We start from the raw sequence: 24,191 nt of genomic DNA, 5'->3' as shown, positions 1-24,191 counted from the left end.
CTAACCAACAGTATTACTACAATATAAAGACCTACCTGTTTTCTTTCCCTTTCTGCCTATCCCCCACTCTTCAAATTCAGCAAACATTACAGCTTAACACTTATATTATAAAGATATAACAGATTATTGCAGATATTTCTATTTTACAGAAAAATAACAGGAAAATACAAATTTTTAATGTTTTCATCCAGTTGTTTTTGTTTTGTTTTGTTTTGTACAAGTACGTGGGGTTTTAGCCTTCAAAATCAGATGATACTCGGGAGAGAATTTTTTATTGTTTTTTTTTTTTTTTTTTTTTTAAGCTTAACACTGTGGAGGAGCCTCTTAAATATTGAGGAGATAATACGTGCTAGTCACCATGTAGACTGTGTTTACTGGGTGGGGATGCCTTTGTCTTTGCCTGGAATGCCCTCTCTTCCCTTTGTCTGGAAGACAGTTAGCCTTCAAGTGTGAATTTGGACATGCACTACCCCCTACCCCCATGCTGAATTAGGTATTGTGCTTCTTTGCTTCCTTAGCTCTCTGTACTAACCTCTGGTTACTTGTAGCTTTGGTTGGTTTCTGTTTGCTTGTTTGTTTCCCCTGTGGGACTCTGGGTTCCTTAGGAAAGTTTAATCTTTTTCCATTTGCATCCCTATACTTTAAATGACTGAATGAATGAGTGCATGAATAAATGATTTTGTTTTTGTTTTTATCAAATCATATGAGGTGGTTGTCCTTACTCCCTGTTTTACAGATGAGGAAACTCAGGTCCAGAAAGACTGAGTAACTTTGCAGGTCACATAAGTAGGAACTGGGGATTCTGGAATAATTTAAATCTAAGTCCTTTCTGCTGTACCACACGGCCAGCAGGAGTAACAGCTATTAAATTTTAGAGCCTGAATAATCAAGGCTCTCAGACATGTACCATACTAATGTACTTATATTGATATACTATTTGAAACCTTGCTGTAGTTTTCAAATCTGTTTTGTTTTTCTGTCCCTAAATGTAAAAAATCACGTGACTAATTTTTTTCATGCACTTCTTCTATCCCCTCCCCCTGAAAAATATAATCTCAGATAAATACTGCATTTTATTTTTTCAGCATATGGTGCCAGTTTGATTTTTCATTTGACCTGTGTAGTTAGAAAATAAAACACACAAACAATTGAGTTGCTTGTCTGATCTTATTATTTCTAAAAGCCAAAGTAAAAATGATATCATTGCTGTCTGAAAATTAGTATTCAAATGTAGCTTTTGGTGCAGGCCTGGTCCCCTGGTATTAGGTAGGTACCTTTTGCATTTTATTCAACTGGATTCCTTTTAACTAAGTATGATGATTAGGATCATCTCAGTGAGCTCTCTAAGTAGTCAGGTCCACTCAGTAGTCATGATTCTAAAGTGTGGTAAATCAGTAGTTAGATTTGCTCTTTAGTTCAGCCGCTCTTCCTGTCAAGAAGGTTTGTAATTTCAGCTTCATTTAATTTCTTTCAGTTTATTGAAATGTATAGTTTAATTTTTTACAGTCTTTGTTTTAATTATATTCATAATTTTTCAACTGCCTTAAGAGGACACTAATAGAGGAGCGGGCAGGGTAAACAGAATCCTGTCCATTCACTGTGACCATAAGGCTTCACTTCTCTGGATCTGTTTTTCCTACTGTAAGATGTGGAATTAGGCTGATTATGTATAAGGATCCTTCCAATTCAAAGATTATGTAATTTAACTCCTTAGAACTGTTTTACAGAATAATGCAGACGTTTGTGTTATGCTCTTGAACTTTGCTTTTAGAGAATGCTTTTCTTCTGTAGATCTCAAAGTGCTTGTTGTGTTACTTGTTGGGCATTATATTCCAAAGAGAGAAATGTGGTTAAATAACTGAAATTGGAATATTTGAGGTTTAATCTAAAAGTGTGGCTTATAATATTAAGCCATGGATTCAATAGACTATTTTAATGTACACTTTTAATATTACATTTTATTATATTATATACCTATATAATTCTAATATGGAATTTTTTAAAACTTAAAAAAAGTAATTGCTGAGGGTAGTTAAGAGTTCTTTTGCCTAAAAAGGTCACCTTTAAAAAAATTCTAGGTGTAATCAAAGCAACTGGATTAAAGTTAATGTTAACTATCACTTATAAGTCCTGAAGTTTGATTTAAAAGAAACTGTTATTCTAAGAATTGTGCTGATATAGTCTGGAAGCTTGTTAATGTTTAAAGGAGAAGCCAGTAGGTTCAAGCTCAAAAGTATTGTTATTGCCATTGTGTTGATAGAATCTGTGTTTCTCTAGTACTATTTTATAATCAATTTTTAACGGATTTTAGAGGGATGGACTTTTTGAATGGGACTACTTAGAAATTGAGCAATTTCCTATTGTATAGGGTGAAAATTAAACTTGTGAAATTTATTTAATAATTTATAATACAGATCTTCAAGGGGGAGAATTCAGGAGTTGATAAGCCTTGTTTTATTTGCTAACTCGATGATTATGTGTTTTTAAGTTATTACTGAGGAATTAATAAAAATTTATATAATTAACAGAAAATCAAACATTGTTTCTATAAAATGAAGTAGCCAAGAGGCTTAAGATGTTAGTTTGGTATAAATCTGACAGATTTTCTTTAAGAGGGTAATTCTAAAAATTCATATTAGAGAATTCCCATTTTCTGGATTACATATTGCTAGATATATTGTAATTTCTAGAGTACTTAGATTATTTTGTAACAAGTGAATAACTCTTGATGATAATGGGGTAAAGAAAAGTAAATTAGTTTAGAAAAAAGAAAATGCCATTAAAGACATCAGGTACCATCCTATGTAAAGCCTTAATATAACCATTACTTGATGAAAAACTAATGGTTGATATCAGAAGCCTAGTCTATCCAAGACAGTGTTGGGGAGGTAGGAAGACATAAGCTATTATAGATGTTAATATGCAGTATTTTAAGCCGTTTTTCTTTAAGATGTACATTTTAGGGGTACTATGTTTGCATGTAGGCATGTTTAGGAAATGCCCTAATGTGGAGGGAATGAATTACAAACTAGGATTTTAGGATATCAATGTCTAGATAACAAATGGTTTTTAGATTGAATCATCAGCTGCTTTGACTTTAATATTACCTGTATATTTTACTGAAATACAGTTCTGTGTAGTTATTTGTTTGGAAAACAAAGCTAGAGATATGAGAAATAAATGAAAAAATTAGCTTAATCCTTTGGCCCAATCCAGAAGCTAAACCTTGTAAATGCAAATTTTAAATAATCAGGTTAAGTTGCAATTTTCCCTGAGTATCATGACAGTTGCCCAGGGCCCAGTTATTTTGGTAGATTAAAATTGTTTTTTGCAGGGATTTACAATAATTATTGGCGGTGAATAATTTTTGAAAATCACAGTAGAATCAGTTACTTGCAGAATTCTGATTACATGTTGGATTGTAGATCTTTTGACCCGTGTTTCCTAAAAAGACACCCTGATATGAGAATGTAAGGTTTTTCCTTTATGAATTCATATGATAATGCTAATAGATAGACTTTACTTTGGTTTTTATTCATTCATTGATTCAATGAACAAATATTTATTGAAAACACACATAATCTCTTCTCTCATGGTGATCATTAGGGATGATTTCAAAATTATTATTTTTGGTGTTCTTGACCTGGTAGTGATATATATTGCTATGTGTCCTATGTGATGGTAGACATGTATATATTTATTTATATTTCTATCTATCTATCTATCTATCTATCTATCTATCTATCTATCTATCTATCTATGCTGTAGTACTTATGAAAATTGGCATTGTAGCCAGAAGTAGATTCAGGACCTTACATCAAGATGAGAATGTAGATGTTCATTTTAAATAAGGATTTTTAATAATCTAGTTTTGTCTGTTTACTGTTTTAATAATTAGATATGTATGAAGCACATCAGGGACTGGAACATTAGGTTAGATAAAAAATGGAAAACAGTTTTGTTTTATTGTCTTATCCCTATCCACATCTATTAACCATCTTCAGAAATTTACTTGTGTGTTTTAAAAAAAAATGTTGCAATGAATTCTGAGTACACAGTTTAGTTGTTTAGAGCATGGTAATTATAAAATCATTAATTTGATACTCTTTTGGAAACTAGTTAGCTTTCTTTGGGGAAAACAGTTCTGCTTTATTAAGTAAATATGTCCTGTTAATCCTAAAGGGATTTAGATAAGAGTTTGGTGCAAGTAATACCTTTTATTTGCATTCTTATCATTTGTATACAGTCTAGATCCTCTGATTCTTGATTAGTTCATGACTACTGAATAAACAAGTACTAGTAAAGTTTACCCATCATCTTTGTACTACTTTGATTTTAGGCATGCTTTTGCTGTTTTGTAGAGCTTATTTCATAAGATTAACAGCTAAGCAAATGATTTAATCAAGATAGTAAAGGTAAACCTTTAAATGTTATCATGTCCATTTAAATGTCCTCAGGTTTTGTAGCTGTTTCTTAAATTTGGTTGACATATTAAGTATTCAAGATGTTATTTTGCTGATTGTGTCTTTTAAATTGTACTTTGTTCCATGATGGAACAGTTTGGTAATTGAGTAGATTAATGTTTTTAAACCTAATTTGTTTTCCTGTATTTTATTTATGCTTTTTAGGTGGCAGCCAATGCACACATTCCTCCAGACTACCTCCTTAAAATTTGTGAGCGGATTGGTCCCTTACTAGATAAGGAGATCCCTCAGAGTGTTCCTGGGGTACAGACATTACTAGGTGTTGGTCGGCAGTCTCTGTTAAGGGATGCCAAAGGTAAGCTTTTCACAGTTTTTAGAGGAAGGAATGGAGAGCAGCATATTTCTATGTTAAGTAAATGTTCCCATTTTTTTCTTAATGCTTATTTTCTTCTACTTATTTTTATTTTGCCAATCTTGTTTTTATTTTTTTGGTATACAAGTACATTTTTGGGGGCCTAAGAGGAGCCCTTTTCTGTAAAACAACGAATAACATAGAGGTAAAGAATATAAAATATCTGTAATCCTGTGGAACAGAGATCTCAAAAGATCACTGCTCCGATTAGTACGGTATAAATCCTTAAAACATTCTTCTATTACATTTTAATATTCTTAATCTTTATGAGTATTGATATCATCCTAATCTGATAAATAATTTTATAACAAGTAAATGAAAATTGTGATATGTAAACTTTTTATAATTGAAAATATTTAAAAACAAATGTGTCAACCAATCAGTGACTGGTCCATAATAGTTTCTCTCCACTGTTTTTCAGTCTTTTACAGATTTCCCCCAAAGTTTTCATGGAACCCCAATATGCAAAATATATAAAACAGTATTTTATGAACATAAAAAGTGAAATTGGGCATTAATGGTACCTCTTAGTGTAATAAATACTTCAGGTCTAGCAACTAATTTCTGTGTTTTGTTTTATTAGCATAATGCTCTTAAAAATCCTAATTCACAAATAGTTGCATAAATGATACTGGTGTTTAAACATCTCATTTTATAATTTAAGGAAGTTCTTCATGTCAGTTAATTTGGAAGCTTTTAAGAGAGTTGTACAATATTATTTGGAATATTTCATATGTGTTTGAATCTTTTGATATAAATATAAAAGACAAAAAACTATAACTATTCATAGTCAGTTTTCATCTGATATGCAATATTGTTACCTGTTGTGGCACAACTGAGAGGCACTGCATAACATGAGCATGAACTAAGAATGTTTCTGAGTTTGATCTGGCATGCTTACGTCGTCGTATCCTGCTTATACATTTTTATATGAATTGTCATGGATAAGCCTTAAAGATTAAGAAGGACCAATGTAAACTTAAAACCTTATTAATCCATGACACATTTACATAAGATTCAAATGTATGAATAATAAAAACTATAGTTTTAGATCAGCTGCGAAATAAAATATCCTGATGCTATATTAAGTAAGGTGTTGGTGTTTACCAGTCATGATATATGTAGTTTATAATATGTTTAAACATATGAATGTAATTTTTCATTGTGGTTTTAGTAGTTAAAAATGTATTTCAACAAATGAAATTGAATTCAGACATTTACCTCTGAGGTAAAGTTAGAAAAAAACAAAAAACACCATTCTATTCCCTGACTAACTTTTGAATCTTTTTGTATAGACTGTAAGAGTACACTATGGAATGGGTCTGCTTTTGCAGCTCTACATAGAGGCAGACCTCCAGAACTACCTGTAAATTATGTGAAATCTCCAAATGTGGGTGAGTAATGTCCATGTGAGTTATAAACGTATTCTTGATTTGTTCCTTCCTGAACTAATTATAAAGCCAAAAAATAGGTATGAGAATTAAATTTGAAGTATAAACAGACTGCGTACGTTCTTGAAGAGTTTCAATGTAGGTGTAGATTTTTTAAAGCATTTTACTTAAAGCAAATATAAACATGGTTTGGTAAAAGGTGAATTTTAAAAAAAATTTTCCTCCTCCTCTCCCCTCCCCTGCTCTGTCCTCCCGTTTCCTTCCTTCCTTCCTTCCTTCCTTCCTTCCTTCCTTCCTTCCTTCCTTCCTTCCTTCCTTCCTTCCTATTTTTTCTTCTTAGAAGAAGCATTTTCCTTTTTACATATTACAGGTGTTTTTAACCATATGGATGTCTCTTTACGTATCGATGTGCTGAGATCAAAGATTTTACAGGGATCTATATAAAGCTAGCTTTCAGAAGGAAACAAAAGTACATTCTGCTTATATCTGCTTGCCAAACTTATAGTAATGTTATAAATTTTATAGCTTTATTAAAACAAAAAATCACCCTTCCCACTTCTAGTTTACTGAAATTCACATGTCTGGTGCAAAACCAAGCGGCTAGATGAGTAACTGCCACTCTGCTTCTCTATTTTCTCACTCTTTTAAAAATTATATTATTTTATACAGTGCCTAGAGAGTATTCCTTAAATTCAAATTGAAAAAATAAGAATAATTTTTTACAGGGATACTAACTTAAAGAACTTATTTTGCTCCTAGAGATTAAATACATTTAGGCTAGAAGTAGTTTTAAAAGATACTTAGAAAAATAATTGATAAAGATTTATAAGGGTTATTAAGGTAAATTGGATACTTTGAGGTATATCACTAACAGTACTCTTCCATAGCCTAGATGTTACTGGGAAAAGTAGACAACTGGGTTGAGTGTAATTGGACATGGTGTTTTAAACTTTTTTTCCATTTTACAGGGGTTTGTTTACCCTTCATAAGTTTTCAGTATTCACTTTTACCTTAAGTATTTATTAATAATTTATTTATTAAATTTAATTGAAATAACTTTCATTATGCATGCATTTCTTTATGTTCAAAAGATATGATATTTTTAGCCACATTATCAACATTATTTGAAGTGCTTTATACTTCCTTTAGTGGTCACATGTGAAGTGCTGAAAAGCAGCCTTTAGAGTATTAATTAGGCTTTCAGTGTTTCTTTGTTCTTCTGTTCCCTTTTAAAAAATTCTTTTAACTGCATATATATATATATATATATATATATATATATATATATATATACACATTCAAATTTCTGCTGGTTTTCTACGGTCAACACTGTTCTGACTTCGATCCCTTTGTTACTCATATAGCAATTACTAAGGAATTTTAGTGTCCTGGCATTGATGCTTTCACAATCCTAAATCTGCCATGTTACTTGGGGAGGAGCTATTACAATAGAGATAATTCAGTCAAGATGTATTTTTATGTAGTTCAGTAGTCCTCCTGTTCCAAGACCCCAGTGGATGTCTGAAACTGCAGATAGTATCGGAGCGCGCATATATATATGTGGCATATATATATGTGGCGCATATATATATATATATATATATATGTATATGTATATATATGTATGTATGTATATATACTGTGTTTTTTCCTATACATACATACCTTTTCAATTAAAGAATGCGCTTATGATTTCTCTTTGGCATATCTGAATTGCCAGCATCACTACTCTTGTGCTTTGGGTCCATTATTAAGTAAAATAAGGGTTACTTGAAAACAAGCACTCTGATACCTGGACAGTTGACAGTGGATCTGGTAACCGATCTGATAACCAAGAGGGCTACTAAATGACTAAGGGGCAGGGAGTGTATACAGTGAATATGCTGAACAAAGCGATGATTCATGTCCCAGGCAGGATGCATCAGGATGGTGTGAGATTTTATCACGCTACTCAAAACAGCATGCAATTTAAGCCTTATGAATTGTTTATTTCTGGAATTTTCTGTTCAGTATTTCTAGACTGTGGTTGACTGCAGGTAACTGAAACTGCAGAATGCGAAACTACGGGTAAGGGGGGACTACTGTATATACTAGTCAAAATCTTTAAGTTTAGTGTATTTAGAATGCAGAACCTGATTTAAAAAAAAAGGAGTTGACTAGGAAAGTAATCAAGATGAATATGAAATTTTAAATTTTGATTTGAGACAGTTTTCCCATTGTAGGGTACAGTTCTCCACAGCTACTTTAAAATCAATCAGTTTTATCGTTTTCCAATGTAAATAAAACTTAATCATGAAGATAAATCTTCAAAGTTTTATCAAAGAATATTAGAACTAGAAAGAACTTTAACAACACTACTTCTTGATAAATGGGTTCCTTGGTCAATTAAATGTGGGAAACACTGAGTTTAAAAATGTGGACAAAAATAAATGTATGTAGTTCTGCTCAGAGCCTTTCATATGCTTAAATGCCTTGTGAGTCACCTTATGAGGAGTATTTCCTAACCCAACAGTGGAAACCGTTTCCCAGAATACCTTTAACATTGTGAAAGTTTTCTGGGAGTAGATTTGGGAAATTGGGTTGTAAACCCCTATTTATAGGAGAAAAACCAAAAGCCCAGAGAGAAGTGCCTATGTAACAGGCATAAGTTAATATTGCTTGCCTTCCAAACAGTTTATTTCTAAACCATTTCATGGTCAGAGGATACCATACTTCCTTGGTATAACAGATTAACACTTACAGAGCTCCAAAGATTAAGGATTAGCCATATCACTTTTATTTATTAAGTCAAGTATATCACGATCTAATTCACATAAAAGAAATTCTCCCTCTTTCAGTATACAGTTCAGTGAATTTTAACATGTATACACCACCAGCACAATAAAAATATAGAACATTTCTATCACCCCTTAAGTTTCTTTCAGGTCTTTTGCAGTCAATCCCCTACCCCTCCTTCAATCCCTAGAAATCACTAGTCTGTCACTGTACTTTTGCCTTCTTTAGAATGTCATCAGAATGAAATCATACAGGGTGTAGTCTTTTGTGTCTGTCTGATTTCACTTACACCTCATTTTTTAAAATTCATGCATGACATTTCATGTATCATACTTTTTTAAAGGAATTTTTATGTTTTATAATATTTCTTTTTATTACCAAGTAGTATTCCATTGTATGGATATACTGCTGTCTGCTTTTCTGTTCATCAATTTTATAGACATCTGGGTTGTTCCAGATATTGGCTATTATAAATAAAGCTGCTGTAAACATTTTTGTACAGATCTTTACATGAACATCTGTTTTAATTTCTCTTGGGTAAATACGTAGTAGGATTGTTGTATCATATGTTAAGTGCAGGTTTAACTTTTTAAGAAACTGCCAAATTATTTAGAAAATGGCTATCCCATTTTGTATTCCCACCTGCAATGTATAATTTTAGAGAGAACTACTCAGTTTCTACAAAAGAAGCCACTGGGATTTTGATTGGGATTACGTTGAATCTACAGATCAATCTGGGGGGAATTATCTTCTTAACAACCATAAGGCTTCCAATCTAGGCACATAATATAATTCTCCATTTATTTAACTCTTCTTTAATTTCTCACAGCAGTGTTTTGTAGCTTTCAGCGTACTGGTCTTGCACATCTATTGTGAAAGTTTCCTCTAAGAATTTCATGGTTTTTGATGCTGTTTTAAATTGTATATTTAAAATTTTCAGTTTCTAGTTTGTTGATAGTAAATAGAAACAGTTTTTTGTTTGTTTGTTTGCATTTTAGTATATTGACCTTGCTAAATTCACTAACCAGATCTAATAGCAGGTCTTTTTGTTTTGTTTTATTTTGTTTTCTTTTTTTGTTTTTATGGGGGGTTTTTTTTGTTGTTTTTTTTTTTGGAGATTCTTTGGCATTCTCTACATAGATAGTCATGTTGTCTGCAATTAAAGACAGGCTTTCCTTTTTCCTTTCTAATCTTGTCTGCCCTATAGTTCTTTTTCTTGTACTATTGAAATGCTAGTGCCTCAAGTACAATGATGAATTGAAGTGATGAGACTGGACATCATCCTTGCCTTGTTCCTGATCTTAGGGGGAAAGGAGATAATCTTTCACCATTAAGTATGGTCTTAGATGCCTTTTGTCAGTTTGAGGATGTTTCCTTGTATTCCTGCTTTGCATAGAATTTTTAACACAAATAGATATGTCCCACTTATTTATTTTATCTAGTATATTTGTAATTATACCAGCTATTTCTTGGGGTTCATTTTAACTGTATTTTATGTAGAATAGTGCTACCCAATAGAACTTTTTACAGTAATGGAGATGTTCTATCCTATGATATACACAATAGTAGCCACTAGCTACATATGTCTGTTGTATCTGAGGAACTAAATTTTTAATTTTTGAAAGTTTGAGTAATTTGATATTCAATAACCACACATAGCTAATGGCTACTGTATTGGACACTGCAGATTTAGAACAATGTGAAAACCAGTAAGCAGCTCTCTGGATAGGTGCATAATTTGGTAATAATGTATTGACTAATGATTCATTTTATAAATTTAACTTTGAATATTTCTAATTTTTGTACTTAGAAATTACCTTTAGATTTTCCTATTTTGATTTTGTTAACTCACTTTAAAGATCACATTATGCCACTTCCTTCTAATGAAAGTTTTACACTTGTCTTTGGCCAAAAGCAATAAAATTCTGACCTTATCTGGACTCTCCACTATATTGGATTATTTATTCAAATGTTCCCATACTTTGTGCAGTTAATCAACAATATTGTTTAGCAATTTAATGAAATGGAGGTGAGGGAGCATGGGGATGGAATTTGGGAGTTAATTCCCAGATTCTATTCTCTAGACTATTACTGTAATACATTAAATATGTGTACGTAAGTTTACCAAGGTTGAATTTCCAAATTCCTATAGGGCAACAGCAAAGATGCCTATTACATTATTACAGGTCTAAGCTCCAAATCATGCCATTTCATTAGCTGTATGCTTGACTAATCGCATTGTGCCAAAATTAGAGAAAGAAAATTGAGCTAAATTCAAAATAGTATTAATACCTAATGATACTCAAAGAAATCCTGGGGCATATGTAATTAATATTTGTAGTATTGTTTGAGATCTTGCACTATAATCACTAACTATTGTTACTTTTTCACCCCTTTAAATATTAGTATTTGTTTTGGAAATTTTGTAGTAGCTACACTAAAAATTGAAAATAAAATTTCAAACAAACACAGCTCTGCTGCGGAACTAGTTTGTCATTACAGAAGTAATTTAAAAATTCTATTTCATGTCTATTTGAAATGAATAACTTGGAAGAACTAGTATTGTAGTTACTATCTGTTATGATAAAAGTTTCAGAAAATTTCCTAATTCTAAATAATTTTCATAAAATTATCCATAGAAATGGTAATAGGATGGCTTATTCATTAAATTTGAGAATGACATTATACCCAAGGAACAAATGTATATGCTTATTTTTCTAAAGCTAGTCAAGGTCATGATGTGATAAGACTCTGTTTTTAATCCTTTTTTCCCCTTTATCTTGTAATTTACATTGTAAGGCCTGTAACTTACACTGTATACATCTCAGGAGGCATGCATTATTTCTATAGCCAAATTAATATGTTGCCTTAAGCTTACATTTAGCATTGATTGGCTCTTGACTTATGGGCCATTGTATGGTTATATGTCACAATTAAAGCCGGAATTCACTTGGAGGCGGGGAAACCTTTCTCTTTTTAATATGTAAATATAAACTGAAAGAAAGTAATCTAAACTTTTTATTTGGTTGGGGTGACTGGGTTTTTGCCAGGAATATTTGTCATCCTCCCTAATTTTATGTAGTTCTTATCTCTTGCCCATGGGTCACAAAGTCAGGGTTTGCTTTTTGTTGCTTGCTTCCCTCCACTTATCACCTTCCTCCTTTTTTCACGCATGAGTGAAACAAGTTGCTCCCAAAGTCATTACTTTTATGTATTTGGAGAGGAGCAAGGGATTCTTGTCACACCTGCAAGTAATTAGAACTGGATTACAAACTCAGAATCTTTTGTATGTGCTGCATGGTGAGTGCTCACTAAATATTGAATGGAAGTACTATAATTGCTGCCACATGGAAACAAGCATCTCTGTTAAAGGCATTTATATGGTTTTATACAGCTCATAAGAGTTTCTAGCCCCTGTATCCATTTGTGGAATCAATAGTGCATTACTATCAGGATTAGTAATTTTAATTTTTCAATTTGAAAGAAAATGGATTTTATTATATGTCTTAGTATTATCATATAAAATATAATGAAGAATTTCTCAATTAAATCTATTATGAACATTTTTTTCTTCCATCACTATTCTTTGTCATTTCTTTAGATTTTGCTTTCAACACACCAAAGTATTCTAAAAGAATCTTTTAGTATTCTATACAGTTTACTCTGTACCTTAGAAAAATAGAAGTTTATAGTTACAGTTCACAAAGGAAAGCTGTAAAACAACTCAAGATTTGTTTAGTTGGAGGAAAAGGCAATTTAAAATGTCTATGTATAATAACAAAATCAGGTTAAATGGTTTAGAAGAAGATAGTAAAATAAAGATTTAGGATATTTATTCTCAAATTATATTAAGTGAACTTTGCCAAAAGGCTGAATGGAATTAAAAATACTGTTTTTTTGTTTGTTTTGTTTTTCTTTGTTTGTTGTTTTTTTTGCCATATCTCACTTAATATTATCCTAGCAATAAGGCATTCAGTGACTATGAATACCAATAGCCTGCAGGACTTAATAATATTATTTAAATTATACCATGGATGGGTGTGACGGGTGGGAATGGCATCAGCCTTAAAGCCTAAAGCTGTTACTCTGTGTGGTTAAGGTTTCAGAGACATAATTTGATCAATAGTAGCCTCAAATCCATGAAGGAGATAATCTGTTGTTTTGTGCTTTTACTATAGTTTTCGGGTTTTATTAAAATTCATTTTTGCTCTTTCTGGCTTCTTTCAAGACTTTATATTAATTTGTTTAGTTCGTAGAGCTTTGTTGGGAAACCCTGAATCTAGCTTCACACATAAAATACTACTAATCATTGTAAATCTAGAATTGACACTGAATTTCATGAATCACTTTCTAGTGTGCTTTACAGAGTATTTGCTTAGTCTATTGTGGTCCTCTCTACTTACAGAAGCTAATATGTTTAACTGTATTTTAACCAATCAGAAGATTGCATGTATGCTGTTATTCTGTTTTCCGATTAAAATTTAAAAAATCAAACTGTAAATGTTGACCAACTGACTTTCGTAGAAAAGACTAATACGAGATTATTTTAGCCTTCTTTAAATACAGCTTGTTTTCTGAAAAACTTTGTAGTTGAATATGATTTGATGGTGATGGGTGTGATGTAAGAAGCCCAATCCATGAACAATAGTCCTTTCTGCCTTGTGTGTATAAAGCCTTAAGACTGTTATTTGGTTAGCAGTTATTGGCTGAGCCTGTTACTGTTTTTGATTCAATCTTAAGCTTCTGCTGAAAGCACCCCGCTCCCTGCTTCATCCTCCACCCTACCCCCACATTCCTGAGGTCTATCTTTGAGGTAGGTGTGTAACTACTGTTTTTTTAGAAGTTGAAAACTTTGCGTTATTATTTTGAAGTTGTTTTAGTGGATTTTAAAACATTTCTTCTTGATCTTGTAGGCATCATATTAAAACATGATGTTAGTAGTAATGTCTTTTGTCCTTCATTCCCTTTATAAGGCTGGCCTAGCAAAGTTGGGTTGAGGTTATTCTTTAAAATAGCTAGACCTGCTGTTTTCCAAAGTGTTTTATTGATAATGAGTCACCTTTAAACTCTCTGGATTGTTTATGGTGTCTATGGATATGAAGTTAGCTTGACATAAAACAATTCATTTTATCTTGTATCATTTTCTGCCATTTACAGAAGAATTGGAAATATTTTACTTTTATATAATCTGTATTAAAGTTTATAAATTAAAAGTTAGAAAATTATACAAGGATTTCATGAATATTATGTATAGTGTATTATTAGAGTATAACTGACAGATAAAATTACTCAAGAGTTATGTGACTCATTTGCATTGAAAATCAGATAATACCACCAATTTGTGCACTTCTGGTTTTATCTGGAGCTTGATGCCAAGTTGATGACACACTTTTTCTCCCAGCAAATATGGTAGTTAGTTACCTGGTCTTGGTTAAATACTATATCTTTTAGCATCATTGATCACAAGTTTCCTGTGATATAAACAGTAGAATTCAGCAAGTTATCTTTCTTGGCAGTGAAAGTGAAATTCTCTTGTGGTTAGTGATTTTCTGGTTTATGTTTAGAAGGTTTTTTGTTTGTGTTTTTTTTTTTTTTTCTTTTAGTGTGGGGCGGGAGGCTTTTTTCAGCACTAAACTGCTGAATCTGTAGGGTAACTCAAAATAAGTTACCTTGTTAAAGCCTCGACAACCAGAGACCACCAGGAACAAGCCTGTAGTCTGACAAAATCAGATTTACTGACTCATCGTGAGGGAGTACGCTACACTCCTGAGGAACCTTGGAAGTCCTCTGGATAAGGGGGCGGAGGAAGTGTCTTTTATAAGTTTTGGTTTACCACTGAAGAATTCTGAGGAGGGTTAGAAGGAAGCCAGGATTAGTTCTGGATTTCTGGCTGCTTCTGAGACTGATTGAAAGAAGTGGGGATTATCAAGGGGTTGGGTTCTGTCTTGAATCAGGGTGGTTTAGGCATTGGGTATCTCCTTCCAGTAATAAATGAAAATAGCAGAGCAAGTCTGGGGGCATTGTTCATAAGAAAAGCAATAATCACTCAAAGAGCAAGTAGTTACGATATTTTACAACTGCTGCATGACCTTGGGAAAAACAATGTTTCCTGTTAACTTTAGAGCCAGCTTTATCTGTGTCTGTCCTCCCAGCCTGATTAATTGCAGGGCTGCTTTTTTCTTTTTCAGTCCTGTCTGATAATTCACTCTTTCAGTCCCAGATAGGTTTTGATTCTTCCAACATGTGGTATTATAAATCTTTTAAAAGCAGGTGGTTAACATACAGCAATTTGTTATTAATTGTATTTAGGGGCCTTTCTGGTTGTTCTTAGTCTGTGTTGTTGAAAATCCTTTATTTTAGCCTAGAAACATTTTCTGACACCAGTTCAAAGTTCCATACCAGTGTAAAATAATTTTAATACAGATTTTTCTCCACTGTAAATGAAAAATAAATGGGGTAAACTAGTGGTCTAACAACTCTTATGTGGCCATCTTAGAATATTCTTTGGGTCTTGGTGAATTTTCTAATAAAACCCAATTCAGTAGATGCCAGAGTCCCTGCTGGTTTTCTTCAGTGTCTTTTGCAGGTGAAGGGAATATTGAGTGATATAAGTAGAATTTTTGCTGTTAAAGTTCTTTTCTATTTCAGGCTAATAGCAGATTGTATTTTCTATAATGTCATTAAATAGACAGCATTGAAAAGAGGGATGACTATTGAACTAGAATTAGGAGACCTGGATTCAACTTAGGCTCTACTGTTTATTGGCTGTGATGTTAGTTAGGCAAGATGCTTAGTTTCTTTGGGCCTTAACTTCCTCATTTACAAATTGAAGAAAATGCTTGCCTTCAGATTTCACAGGATTACTGTGAACTCAAATGAGATGTCTGTGGAATTACTTTATAACCTTTAAAATGTTATGCAAATGTAATTTGTAATTATGATATTGGGTCACAGATACTTATAATAATATTGATAATGACAATAATGCCTCAGATTAAAAGTCTATTATTTGTGTTGCCTTTTTGAAAAGATTGTTTAACTCACAACTATGGTGGGTGCTTTAATATATAAACTTAAGTCTCAGACCTATCTTTTGACTCCAAATCTAGTGCTCCTCCCACAAAATTCTTAACAAAGTAAGTAATATATATTTCCTGATTGCCACACTAGAACCTTTTGTCGACCATTGTAGGTGCTCTGAGATATTTATAATACGTATATTTACTATCACTTTCCCAAATAGTTTCCAGCCTCTGATTTATGTTTACAGTTATAGTTTACACATTGTTGTGTGCATTTTAAATAAGACATGAGATAACATGGTGGGAATCTATAAATACCACCATTATATTAAGTATTCTTTGAGGTCTAACTGTAACAAATATAGCTCCTTGAAAAATGAATAGTGGTTTTATTCAGAAGAGACTTACCTGTTTGCTATAATAAAGACCTAGAGTTTATGGTGGGAGATGAGACTGAAAAGGGAGGTTGGAGAACAATTGTTCTGAACCCTCCATGCTAAGAGTGCAAAATTTTTGGATAAAAGACCAGATAGTAAAAGTTTTTGGCTTTCTGTGTAATTTGGTCTCTGTGGCAACTACTCAGCTCTGTGGTAGTATGAAAGCAGCCATAGATAATATGTAAATGAATGAGTGTGGTTGTTTTCTAGTAAAACTGTATTTATAAAAATAGGTGGTATGCTGAATTTGGCCCATGGACTTTAGTTTGCCAACCCCTGTTCTACACTATACTAATGAGTTTAGATTGAACCATTGTATACTTTTAAATAGGGAAATTATGTGACAGAATTTCTATTTTGAAAATATAACTCAGGGGGCAGAGTGTAGGATAAATTGGAGAGGAGACAGACTGGCAGAGGCAGGCAGAGAAAGCAGGGGAAGGCTATTACTGTAGGTGTAGAGAGGAGGTGATAAGAGTCAGTGAAAAGTAAAGGTTAGAGATACAGATATGGCAGTAATTCATATGTGGCTAGGTAAGATTGCAGGGACAGCATGAAGACAGAGAAGAGAGCCCTGGATAGAATTTGAATTAATTATCAGTGTTTCATCAAGAGTAAGTCAGAGTAGGAAAAACAATAATAAGAAACTGAGATTCAAAAAAATCCAAGAGGAGGGAAGGCTCCCAAGCTCATTTTACAAGGCCACCATTGCCCTTATTCCAAAACCAGACAAAGACATTACAAAAAAAAAGAAAACTATAGGCCAATATTCCTAATGAACATAGATGCAAAATCGTCAACAAAATAGTAGCAAACTGAATTCAGCAATACGTTATAATCAAGTGGGATTCATTCGTGGTATGCAAGGTTGGTTCAGTGTCTGCAAATCAATTAATGTGATACACCACATAAACTAAATGAAAAATAAAAATCATATGGTCATATCAATAGAGGCAGAAAAAACATTTGTCAAAATCCATCATCCATTTATGATAAAAACTCAGCAAAGTGGGAATAGAGAGCACATATCTCAACATAATAAAGGCCATTATGACAAATCCACAGCTATTATCATACTCAGTGGGGAAAAGTTAAAAGCATTCCCCTTAAGATCAGGTAAAAGACAAGGATGCCCATATTCACCACTTTTATTCAACATAGTACTGGAAGTTTTAGCTACAGCAGTCAGACAGGAAAAATAAATTAAACGCTTTCAAATGGGGAAGGAAGAAGTACAACTGTCGTTATTTGTAGATGACATGATACTATATGTAGAGAACTCCAAAGATTCCACCAAGAAAACTATTAGAACTGATAAATAAATTTAGTAAAGTAGCACAATACAAAATTCAAATTCAGAAATTGGTTGCATTTTTATATACCAGTAACGAACTATCAGAAAGAGAAATTAAGAAAAAATCACATTTACATTTGCATCAAAAAATTAAAACAGGCATAAATTTAACCAACGAAGTAAAAGACCTGTATTCAGAAAATTATAAGACATTGAAGAGAGAAAGAAGATACAAGTAAATGGAAACATATACCATGCTCATGGATAATTAGAATTAATATAGTTAAAATGTCTGTACCCAAAGCAATATATAGATTCAATACTATCCCTATCAAAATACCAGTGGTATTTTTCACAGAACTATTAATAGAACAAATAATGCTAAAATTTATATGGAACCATAAAAGACCTTGAACAGCCATGGCAAACCTGAAAAATAAGAACAAAACTGGAGGTATCATGCTACTTGATAGCAAATTATGCTACAAATTATGCATAGTAATCAAAACAGCATTGTATTGGCATAAAAATAGACACATAGATCAATAGAACAGAATAGAGAGCCCAGAAATAAATCCATGCCTATATGCTCATTTAATCTATGACAACGGAAGTAAGAATTTACATTGGGGTAAAGACAGTCTAATAAATGGTGCTGGGAAAACTGTACAGATACGTGCAAAAAAGTGAAACTGGACCACCTTCTTATGTCATGTATAAAAATAAACTAAAAATGTAATATAGGCAAATGTTAGGCACGAAACCATAAAATTCCTAGAAGAAAATATAGGAACTAAACTCTCAGACATTACCCTTAGCAATATTTTTACTGATCTTTCTCCTCAGCAAGGGAAACAGAAACAATAAACAAACGGGGCTACATCAAACTAAAAAGTTTTTTCACAGCAAAGGAAACCATCAACTAAACAAAAAGACATCCTACTGAATGGGAGAAGATATTTCCCAATGATACGCCTGATGAGGGGTTAATATCCAAAATTTATTTTAAAAAAACCTCATATAACTCATCACCAAAAAACCTCAAACAATGCAATTCAAAAATGGGCAGAGGACCTGAATACACATTTCTCCAAAGAGAAGATTCAGGTGGCCAATAAGGGAACCCTCATGCACTGTTGGTAGGATTGCAAATTGGTGCAGTCATATGGAAAACAAGATGGAGGTTTGTGAAAAAATTAAATATAGAACTAATTTATAATCCATAATTCCACTCCTGGGTATTTATCCAAAGAAATCCAAAACACTAACTCAAAAGAAAAATAAGCACCCCTGTGTTTACTGCAGTGCTATTCACAATAGCCAAGATACAGAAACAACCAAAATGTCCATCAATAAGCGATTGGATAAAGAAATTATGTACATATATACAATGGAGTATAACTCTGCCATAAAACAGAATGAAATCTTACCATTTGCAACAACATGGATGGACCTAGAGGATATTATGCTAAGTGAAATAAGTCAGACTGAGAAAAGACAAATACCATATGATCTCACTTATATGTGGAATCTAAAGAACAGAATAAATGAGCAAATAAAACAGAAATAGACTCAGATACTGAGAACTAACTGATGGTTGTTAGATGGAGGGGTGTTGGGGGATGGGTGATAAAGGTGAAGGGATTAGGAAGTACAAATTGGTAGTCACAAAACAGTCTCAGGGAATGTCAAATACAGTATGGGGAATATCAATAATGTAAAGACTATGTAGGGTGTCAGGTGGGTACTGGACTTATTGGAGGAATCACTTCATAGATTATGTAAATGCCTAACTACTGCGCTGTATACCTGAAACTAATATAAAATAATATTGAATTAATATTGAATGTTAGCTAATTATATGTGTGTGTGTGTGTGTATGTATATATGTGTGTTTATATATATACATATATGTGTGTGTGTATATATATATATGTGTATATATAAATGCATTCCCAGGATGTAAAGTAAATCACAGGGAATATAGTCAATGGTATTGTAATAGCTGTGTGTGATGTCAGACGGGTAGTAGACTTGTGGGGTTATCACTCTGTGAGGGGTGTAAATGTCTAATTGTGTTGTTTTGTACACCTGAAACTAATAAAAAAACAATGAAAAAGAAACTGAGAAGGCAAGGTTTAGCAAGGCAGGGAGAATAAAAAAAGATATCTTTCTTATAAATCATAAGAAAATTTGATCACTTTTTCAGATTTGATTAGGATTCCCTGTGAAACCTACTGACTCTATGGAATTTATATTCTCCATGGTTTTGGAAGGTTGAACGATAATGCATATTACTTAACTTTCTAGAAGTATTTTTTTTTTTTTTAAATCAGCAAATAATTGAACACCAAATTTATTCAAAGCCTTTTCAAGTCTTCAGGGCAGTCCTTGCTGTCAAAGATTTTACTTTGATTGGGATGATTTAGATGGAATATGATTACAGTACAGGGCATTGTCTCAGCAATTTTGGAGTGCTATAACAAAATACCATAGACTGGGTGGCTTATAAGCAAACATTTATTTCTCACAGTTCTGGTGTCTTGAGAAGTCTAAAGTCCCTGCAGATTTGGTGTCTGGTGAGGGCCTGCTTTCTGGTTCATAGACAGTGCTTTCTTGCTGTAACCTCAGATGGAGGAATGGGCAAGGGGGCTTTCTCAGGCCTCCTGTAAGGGCACTAATTCCATTCATGAGGTCTCTGCCCTCATGACCTAATCACTTCCCAAAGGATCCAGCTTCTACTGTGTTTCCCTGAAAATAAGACCTAGCTGGACAATCAGTTCTAATGCATCTTTTGGAGCAAAAATTAATATAAGACCAAGTCTTATTTTAATATAAGACCGGGTCTTGTATAATATAATATAAAACCGGGTCTTATATAATATAAAACCCGGTCTTATATTAATTTTTGCTCCAAAAGATGCATTAGAGCTGATTGTCCGGCTAGGTCTTATTTTCGGGGAAACAGGGTAATACTATTATTACATTGGACATTAGATTTTCAATATGTGAATGGTGGAGAGGCACAAATATCTCATCTATAGAAGACATCGACTAAGTGATTTCAGTGAAGTACAAAGTGTATTGAGCATTCCGGAAGGAAAGATGAAAATGATTAAGACAAACAAGGGGAGATTTTAAGGAATAAATAAACTTTGAGATGAACTTTGAAAGACTGATTATAACTTGAGGAATAGAACATTCCAGATGAGAGGTTATCAGCATAGGACACAAAAGACTTGTCTGATTTCGTGTGGAAAATTTATGCCTTGGAGGAGTAGGAATTATGGTTGGATATTTTGGGAAAGGTGGCACCAGAGTAATTACATCGATGGTTTTTGCTTCCAAGGGACTAAGCTAGGTAATTGTATGATGTATTAGACATTAATCATTATCTTTAAAGTGCTTATAATCCTAGATCAGAGATATGCACAAGTAACTGATAAAGGACTGTGACAAGCAAGAGAGTTTACTTTTGGCTGAAGTGACTGAGAAAGATTTCATGAAAAAGGAGGTGGTTTTAGGCTATGTGTTCAAAGATAAGAAAGATATTGACAGGCTGCAATGGCAGAGGTAGGCATAAAGCTAAAGGAATAGCGTAAGCAAAGGTGCCAGGGTGGTAAACTGGGAGGCTTGGTAAGGGTAAGACTCAGGGATTGCCTATGGTTTTATCAGGTGTTCTCAGTTTTGCTTATAGTCATTTGAGTCTGTGTGTGTGGTTACTAGGTTCTATACAATTATATCATTGTGTATCCACCTCCACAGTGAAGATAGTTTTATCATCACAAGAATCTCTCATGTTGCCCATATATAAACCACACCCACCAACCTCCTGCCTGACATACCCCTACAGTCTTGTCAACCACTGATCTGGACTCAAGAATGTTATATAAACGGAATCATACAGTTTATAATTTTATTTCACTCTGCATAATTCCCTGGGCATTCGTCCAAGTTGTTGCATGTATCAATAGTTATTCCTTTTTGTTGCTAAGTGGTATTCCATAGTATGGATATATCACAGTTTGTTTGACCATTCACCAGCTGGAAGGCATCTGGATTGATTCCATCTTTCGGCTATTACAAATAAAGTTGCTATGAACATTTGTGGATAGGACTTTTTCTTCCTCCCTCCCTCCCTCCCTCCCTCCCTCCCTCCCTCCCTCCTTCCTTCCTTCCTTCCTTCCTTTCTTTCAACATGAGCTTTCATTTCTCTAGGATGAAAGCCCAAGAGTACAATTGTGGGTCATATGGTAATTGCATGTTTAGTTTTGCTTTTGTAGGTGTTTTTTTTTCGTTGTTGTTGTCAAAAAAAACTACCATACTAGTATTTTCCAGAGTGGCTGTAGCATTGTAGGTTCCCAGCAGCAACGTATGAGTGATCCAGGTTTTCCCCATCTTCACCTGCATTTGGTATTGTCATGATGTGTTATTTTTGTTTGTTTGTTTGTTTCTTATTAGTTTCAGGTGTACAAAACAATGTAATAGTCAGAGATTTACACCCCTCACAAAGTGATCACTGCCCTCCCCCAATCTACTACCCCTCCGATGTGATGTATAGCTGTTACAATTCCATTGACTCTATTCCTTATGCTGTACTCCACATCCTGTGACTCTACATAAATTATAGTTGACATTCAGTATTATTCTACAAGGTTATATTAATCAAAACAGCATGGTACTGGCATAAAAAAAGACACATAGATCAAGGGAACAGAATAGAGAGCCCAGAAATAAATCCATACCTATATAGTAATTTAATCTACGACAATGGAAGCAAGAATTTACATTGAGGTAAAGACAGTCTATTCAATAAATGGTGCTGGGAAAACAGGACAGACACATGCAATAAAATATGAAGCTGGACCACCTCCTTACACCATAAATTCAAAATGGATTAAAGACTTAAATGTAAGATCATGATGTTTTATTTCAGCCATTCTCATAGGTATGTTGTGTGATCTATCATGGTTTTAATTTGCATTTCCTTGTGGTTTTAATTTGCATTGCTACTTATGTTGAACATTTTTCCTTTCCGTGTGCTTACGTGTGTGTGTGTGTGTGTGTGTGTGTGTGTGTGTATATATATATATATATATATATATTTAAGGAGGGTAGAGCTCACAGTGGCCCATGTGGGGATCGAACTGGCAAGCTTGGTGTTATTAGCACCATGCTCTAACCAACTGAGCTAACAGGCCACCCCCATGTATATCCTCTTTGATGAAATGTCTTTAACCCATTTTCTAATTGAATTTTTGAATTTGTTTTATTTTATTGTTAAGCTTTAAGAGTTCTTTATATATTCTAGGTCCTTTGTTGAGTATGTTGTTTGCCAATATTTTCTCCCCATTTGATACTTGTCTTTTCATCCTCTTTACATAGACTTTTATAGACCAAAGGTTTTTAATTCTAGTGATATCCAGTATGTCAGTTTTCACTTTTATGGATCATGCTTTTGTTGTCAAGCCTAAGAATTCTTTGCCTACTTCCAGATCCTGAAGATTTTTCCTTTGTGTTTTTTTCTAAAAGCTTGATGGTTTTACGTTTTATGTTTAATTCCATGATCCATATTGAGTTAAATTGTATAGTGTATGAGGCTTAGGTGGAGGTTCATTATTTTTTACCTAGGGATGTCCAATGGTTTCAGCAGCATTTGTTGAAAATCCTATATTTTCTCTATTGAATTTTATTTGTACTTTGTTTAAACATTAGTTAAGAATATTTGTGTAGATCTATTATTTTTGGTCCTCTATTTTGTTGCATTGATCAATGTGTTTATCTCCTTACTTGAACCACATTGTTTTGATTAGTTACATAGTATGCCTTAATATTGGAAAGCATAATCCCTCCCTCTTTATTCTTTGTCAAGGTTGTTTTTTAATATTTTAGGGCCAGTTCCTGTACATATAAATTTTAGAATAAGCTTGTCAGTGTCTGCAAAGGCTTTTTGAAAGGAATTGCATTGAGCCTATAAATCAATTTGGGAGAATTGACACGTTTACTATGTCAAGCCTTCCAATCCATGAACATGGTATGTTTCCATTTATTGAGGTCTTCTGTGATTTCTTTCATCAATATTTTGTGATTACAGCATACAGGTATTGCACATGTTAAGTGTGTATCTAAGCATTCAGTTTTTTTGGGGGGTGGTAATTGTAAATGGTATTGGTTTTAGTATTGGTTTCTGAGTGTTTGTTGTTAGTGTATAGAAATGCAATTGATTTGGGTGTATTGATCTTATTTCCTGTGACCTTGCTGAGCTGGCCTATTATTTCTAGGTGTTTTCAATCTCTTTTTAAACATGCTTTATCCTGCTTTTTTATATTATAGTTTTGAAATTAGATGATTTGGCAGATTCAATTATGTTCTGGGTTGGTTTGCGCTAGAATTGAAGGTTTGAGGTGAAACCTGTTGTAGTCATTAGAGCATAGTT

The 24,191-nt window shown here is 33.2% G+C and overlaps 1 protein-coding gene across 2 annotated transcripts in view; it reads left to right on the top strand.

The window, feature by feature from the left end:
• The window catches only part of BRWD3 (bromodomain and WD repeat domain containing 3), a 103,395-nt gene that overhangs the window by 8,334 nt on the left and 70,870 nt on the right, over positions 1-24,191 (top strand). For both annotated transcript variants that reach the window (XM_074324122.1, XM_019717548.2), the window contains exons 5-6: positions 4,629-4,779; positions 6,132-6,230. In XM_074324122.1, the coding sequence (XP_074180223.1) occupies positions 4,629-4,779; positions 6,132-6,230 (250 nt within the window). The remainder of the gene's footprint in view (positions 1-4,628; positions 4,780-6,131; positions 6,231-24,191) is intronic.

This window comes from Rhinolophus sinicus, chromosome X, assembly GCF_036562045.2.
Source record: "Rhinolophus sinicus isolate RSC01 chromosome X, ASM3656204v1, whole genome shotgun sequence".
NCBI lineage: Eukaryota > Metazoa > Chordata > Mammalia > Chiroptera > Rhinolophidae > Rhinolophus > Rhinolophus sinicus.
Note: the sequence above shows the minus strand (reverse complement) of the source record. Positions and strands in the feature narration are given on the sequence as shown.